Source organism: Prosopis cineraria, unplaced genomic scaffold, assembly GCF_029017545.1.
Source record: "Prosopis cineraria cultivar Desert tree isolate PC_DT_omini unplaced genomic scaffold, ASM2901754v1 PC11, whole genome shotgun sequence".
In the NCBI taxonomy this organism is placed as follows: Eukaryota; Viridiplantae; Streptophyta; class Magnoliopsida; order Fabales; family Fabaceae; genus Prosopis; species Prosopis cineraria.
In genome coordinates, this window is record NW_026555342.1 from 2,322,599 (window position 1) to 2,328,598 (window position 6,000).

Genomic DNA, 6,000 nt, shown 5'->3' on the forward strand with positions numbered 1-6,000 from the left:
ACCCTTATGGGATTATTGCAAAATTTTGAAACTAATGAAGAACATGATGCTATCTTTATCTTCTTCAATATATGAGAGCCAAGAATTAGAAAAGCTTTCAAAGTGCTTATTAGAGGAGGGTGATGGAACATCAGGACTACCTCATGATGGAATAGCAGAGATAAAAATCCCTAACCATTTATTGATATCTAACTATAGGGACCCAATGGAAGCAATTGTAACATCTACTTATCCAGATCTGTTGCAAAATTTGTATAACACTAAATATTTCAATAATAGAGCAATACTAGCTCCTACTGTTAAGAGTATTGATTATGTCAATGATTGCATGTGTTCTTTACTACTTGGTGAATCAATTGAATATTTAAGTTCAGACTCAGTTTGTAAGTCTATTGAGGATAGTGATTCTTTTGATAATCTTTATACTACTGAATTCTTTAACACAATCACTTGCTCTAGCTTGCCTCCTCATAAACTTACATTGAACGTAGGAGCACCTATAATGTTGTTGAGAAATATAATCAAGCATCTGGTTTATGTAATGGTACAAGATTACGCATCACTCGTCTTGGACAAAGTGTTATTAAAAGTATAACATTGAATGGATCAAAGCAGAATTAGAAAGTATTAATTTATCAAATAGACATAAATCCTTCAAAAAGTAGATGGTCATTTTGTATTCAACAAAGATAATTCCCCATTAGTCTTTCCTTTGCAATGACTATCAATAAAAGCCAAGGACGATCATTAAGACATGTTGGATTGTATCTCACTAAGCTTGTCTTTACGCATGGTCAATTATACATCGCATTATTAAAGGTTAAAAGTGTTGAAGGTTTGAGAATCCTTTTGTATGATGGTACAGGTGTTGAGAAGACAACCACCATGAATGTTGTGTAGAGAGAAATATTTAAGAACTTAGTGTAACTTATTCTCATTTAGTGTCGTGTATTTTTGTTGCTATTGTTTTCTATGTAATCGTCATTATTGTTGATCTGACCTTTCAATGCATTGCAGTGTATTATTCAATCATAGTACATGTTTAACGAATTAACATGGACATTTTCATATATTCGCATACATATCAAGTACATTATAATGTGATTATAATTATGCATAACAAGTTTATTCTCCCTGTGCATCGCATGGGGTGGTTAAAGCTAGTTTTACCAGTAAAAGAAGAAGATTGAAGTTGGTTAATACTAAAATTTTGCTCAATACTCATGACTTCACAAGTGTAAAACACAAAAAATTATTAATTATTATTATAAATTAACTCATTGTAATAATAATTAATAAATTAATTATAATTATATTAAATAAATTTATAACACTGAACAAGATCAAACAGTTCAAATGATTGGTCTTCCGTCTAGTTCAACCTAAAAAAAGTTTGATTTTTTTTATCTTAAAAGATCAAATTTTATTTGGACCGAGTTTGTCTTGTTGGACCGGGTCAAAGTAAATTGGGGGACTTTGCAGTAGTATTATCCTATTAGGTGACAAATGCGTATATATAGATTTATGTAAATCACCCGAACTGATTTTTACTCCACGTGTGCTTGTGAGTTTGTGGGAGTGGCTTCTTGAGATTACAGAATCTTTTTTTTAGCCAACTTGAGATTACGGAATCAGTATCAGTGGAAATTTTCTTTCTAGATTTTCCATGTTGAAAGTGCCAACTCTTGCGAAAGCATGGCTTATTTTGGTGAAGGATTCTACAGCAAAGTATGTGACTTCCATTGTTCTAAAACTTTCAAGGAACAGTTACAACAGATAAAGCTCGAAGAAGCTGCAAATTGTCATTGCAGAAAACAGACAAACAAAAATGTAAGGATGGGAGGTACGTACACCTATATTTTCCTGCTTCAAATTGTTCAGAATAAAATGGATTTCATATGGGCCTTGATGCATCAACATGTTTATTTTACTCTGAATCATGATAACATTTACAATCTCATCTTTATGTTGAAAAGGAAAAAAACAATGTGTGATTACGGTCCCACGCTTGAGCTTCTACCTGTCATCTCCAAGAATCCCTGAGGCAGTACTGGTTGAGTAGAGAGAATCATCTGTGATAGACCTATCCCCAGATACATCTTCTTCATCTTCCGACATCAATGGAGCTTCAATCTTCTCCACTTCTCTCACCACCTCTCTCATATCTGGCCGATTCTCAGGGAACCTATCGGTGCAACGCATCGCGATCTGAAGCAATCTCAGCATCCCAGGAAGAGCACTTCTCTGCACAGAAATTTCCTTGTCGAATATCTCCGCCGTCCATTCTTCCCTCACCGCTCTGTGGACCCAGCTACAGAGATCCGACCCGTTAATCCCAGGTGGGGCAGAACACACAGATAACCTGCCTGTTAAAAGTTCTGTGAGAAGGCTTCCATAGCTCCAGACGTCAGATTGCTTTGATACTTTTCTTGCGTACCCATATTCGGGTGATTTGTAAACTACCATGCGTTGAGCTGCGATGGGTTGTGCTACGAGGGAGGAAAGTCCGTAGTCAGAGACGAGAACGGTGTCGTTTTCATCTAGCAGGACATTTGAGGACTTCAAGTTTCCATGGGGAGCCATGGTGTTGTTGGGCTTGGCATTGAGATGAAGGTAAGTTAATCCTCGGGCAACCCCTTTTGCCACTGATAATCTTGAGCTCCATGAGAATGGAATCCGGTTTCCAGTTCTGTTTCCTGCAATGAATGTCCAATCCAGCTTTGAGATGCATAACATGGTAATGCTTATGCTCAGAAGTCAGAATGATTGGTAACAAGTCTGTATTCACTCAATTTAAGACACGCAAAAAAAAAAAGACATATTTAAGTAAATGCTTGCCGTTTACTTAATTCAGGTGGTTAGAATTTTATCACAATTATTGTTATTTTAATACTCAAAATAGAAAGGAGTCAGGTTAGTGACGCACTAAATCATCTAGAAGTATTAGAGCAGTGTTTGGTTTGTAATTATGCAACTACTGGAATAATTGTCTTTACACATCAAAGGTCCTAAGCCATTTTTATGTAAAATAATATGCATGTCGAGTGAAAGGAAAGGCAAAAGAAGCAATTAGTTTATGCATCTAAGAACACATGCTTTCAGATTACTGAATCTGACGCTGGATTCTTAGAGTTTTAGATTTTGAAAATTGAAGTTCGTGAACTCATAAGCGCTACAGTTTGTTTTGGTGATCTCTCGTCTTGTAAATGGAATTCTATGATTATCATTATCCTCACACTTCCTGGGAACTGTTATCTCATGGAAGAAAGAATATTTCTATTTGTTGCAAATGAAGAAATTCAAGAATGAAATTACCGTGAAGCCTGAAGAAAAGATTTCCCCTCTCAGCATATCTATAGAGCAGCAACCTCTCATCTCTGGAATTGTAGTAAGCAAGCAAAGGCAACAAATTTGGGTGCTTCAGATCAGCAATTCCATGCAATTGCTTTGCATAGTCCTCTCTTGTCATTGGCTTCAAGTCCCTCAGCCTCTTCACCACAATGGAAGCTCCTCCATTCAGCATCGCCTTGTAACTGTTCCCCATGATTCCCTGACCCAGTGCCTCTGCAGAAGCTTTCAAGAGCTCATTCATTTGAAACTTTGGTTCATCCGTAAAGAATATAAGCTCCTTCTTCTCTTCCACTGCCATCACTGCTGGACTGTGACGATCTCTCATTTCGACCTTATCAACAGTGCTCTCCGCCACATCTTTATTAATGGGAATCTGCTGCTTCATAATTTTGTTGAGCTTCTTGACTGTCTTATAGTAAAGAAAAGCTAAAAAGATTATTGCAAACAGAAGCACCACATTGACAATGATTAGGATAGTGGATGTGTTATCTTTATTTGAAGATCCATCCTGGTTCTGGGCCTCATCGTTTTCGGAGTCATTTGCTGGTCCTGGAATGGAAGATTTCAAGCTAGAGCTCAAGGAATTGAGAGGAGGACCACATGATCTGGGGTTGCCAGAAAATGAATTAGGCCCCAATGATCGAAAAGTCTGGGTTATTCTGATTCTGCCATGAAGATCATTGCCTGACACATTGATCATCTTCAAACTTGGTTGATTGAACTCTGGAATTGGACCTGTGAGCTTATTATCTTGCAGTAACAACGTTTCCAAGAGGCTAAGATTCAGAAGAGATCTTGGTATTGACCCTTCAAACTCATTGCCTGACAGGTCAATGTACATCAACTGATGATTGTTGGAGAAATCCATCACATTTCCCTTCAAGGAATTGTTCTTGAAGCTCAGAATAGACAACTCTGTAAGGCTGAAGAATGATTTGACATCAACTTTCCCGGTTAGCCCCATACCTTCCAGAACTATACCGATGACTCGACCATCGGTACACTGAATCCCAAACCATCTTGACGTTTCAGTCTCATTGCAGGGAAAACCAATCCAGTTATCATTCAGAAAAGGGTCATTGAAAGTGGCCTTCAGGCCATTAAGATCATCTTGAGCCATGACAAGCTTGTTCGACTGTGCAGCAAGAAGAACAGCAAAGAGAATTTGCTCAAGAACAAGAAGTGGAAACCCCATGAGATTCAAATTGAAAGCAGTGTAAGTTGCTCTGTGACATGAGACCCGATCACAAGTAAAAATGACCTCATTGAATTGAGAGATATTCCCGTATGTGCTCCAGGACAGCTAAACTAATCCTGGTTTTTCGAAGATAACAAGAGAATCTAACCACGCATTATTCTCCTGCGATTACAAGGGAGTGTTGTCGTGCATATGAACCAGAAGATAATGATGTTTGGCTTTATCTTTTACTGTAGGCCTTCAAAATATGGTGTGTTTTTATATTTCCTAGGAAGGCTAATATTGTCTTGGTTTGCTGTGCAGTTCATGTGTAAACATTGACTGAGAAATTCAGATGCAAAAATGAGCGAGACGCTCCAAACGTGAGAAGCAAATTAGGCTGTCATAGAACGTAAGCTGTATAGTATATTCCTTCTCTTGTTCTTCTGTTTCTATTTTATTGGACCAATTTTCTAGTCTTGTTTCGCTTAATAAAAAAACTTTGATTGCGCAGACGTATTATTCAAGTTATTTTTAGGAAAAATTACATTTAGATCTCACAAAAAGAAGTTTATTACCGAGAGGTCCTATGAATTTCACAAAATATTTCCAAATCTTACGTATTGACACCTGGGCAGCAGTCATTGACAATTTATGAAGGAAAATGATACTTTATAATAGCAAGTTGTGAATGGCTGTTATCCAATTATCAATGCTCTTTGTCATGTTGTCAATGTGCAAGATTTGGAATTTATTTTATAAAATTTATGAGACTTTTCGATAATAAATTTCTTTTTGTGGGACCTGAATATAATTATTCTTTATTTTATGAGCTTGAAAACGGCCAAGAAGAACAAAATACATATTCTCTAATATCAAAAGTTCACAACAGACATTTTTTCTAATGAAAATAATAAAAATTCTATGTGAATTCCTTCCTATCTTTATTATATTATAAGGCCCCTCCAATTACCTCATCACTATTAAAAAGAGGTGGTTAAGTTATTAATCTTGTCAGAAAATAAAATAAACTTTTAATTTTATCCTTATTGAAATAAAATATTTTAAAATTTACATTATATTATCTCTCATGTTTAATGAATTTAAATAGAAATAATATTAAAAAAATGTAATTAATGTCAACCAAAAATTGTTTCAAAAAGTGTTATATAATAGGGATAGAAGGGAGTGCATATATGTGCAGCTGCGAGGGACTATCCAAATCAAAATTGGATAGTATAAATTTAATATTTTTTCCGTTAAAAAATATAAGACATATTTTAAAAAAATTAAATGTTTATAAATATAAAGCATTTTTTATTTTTTAATGTGTAATCATTACCTTTTTTCAGAATACCCCTATTGATAAATAACTTTTTATTTATTATAAGGTATTTAATAGGGGTAAATATGAAAAGATATGGTTAGTTTGAAAGTAGTAACTGTTTTATTGAAAGTGAGATTCGATTAAA

General features: G+C 35.4%; 1 protein-coding gene and 1 long non-coding RNA gene across 2 annotated transcripts; one reads left to right on the forward strand and one right to left on the reverse strand.

Annotated features, from left to right (window-relative positions):
* Positions 1-1,905: 1,905 nt before the first annotated feature.
* Positions 1,906-4,546, reverse strand: LOC129284917 (probable LRR receptor-like serine/threonine-protein kinase At4g31250). Its single transcript, XM_054920430.1, has 2 exons — positions 3,316-4,546; positions 1,906-2,696 (listed from the first exon to the last, which is right to left on the reverse strand). The coding sequence occupies exons 1-2, from the start codon at positions 4,544-4,546 to the stop codon at positions 2,017-2,019; spliced, it is 1,911 nt and encodes a 636-aa protein (XP_054776405.1). The 3' UTR covers positions 1,906-2,016.
* On the forward strand, positions 4,175-5,008 carry LOC129284918 (uncharacterized). Its single transcript, XR_008587032.1, has 2 exons — positions 4,175-4,304; positions 4,395-5,008. It is a non-coding gene; the product is annotated as an uncharacterized LOC129284918 (long non-coding RNA).
* The last annotated feature ends 992 nt before the right edge of the window (positions 5,009-6,000 follow it).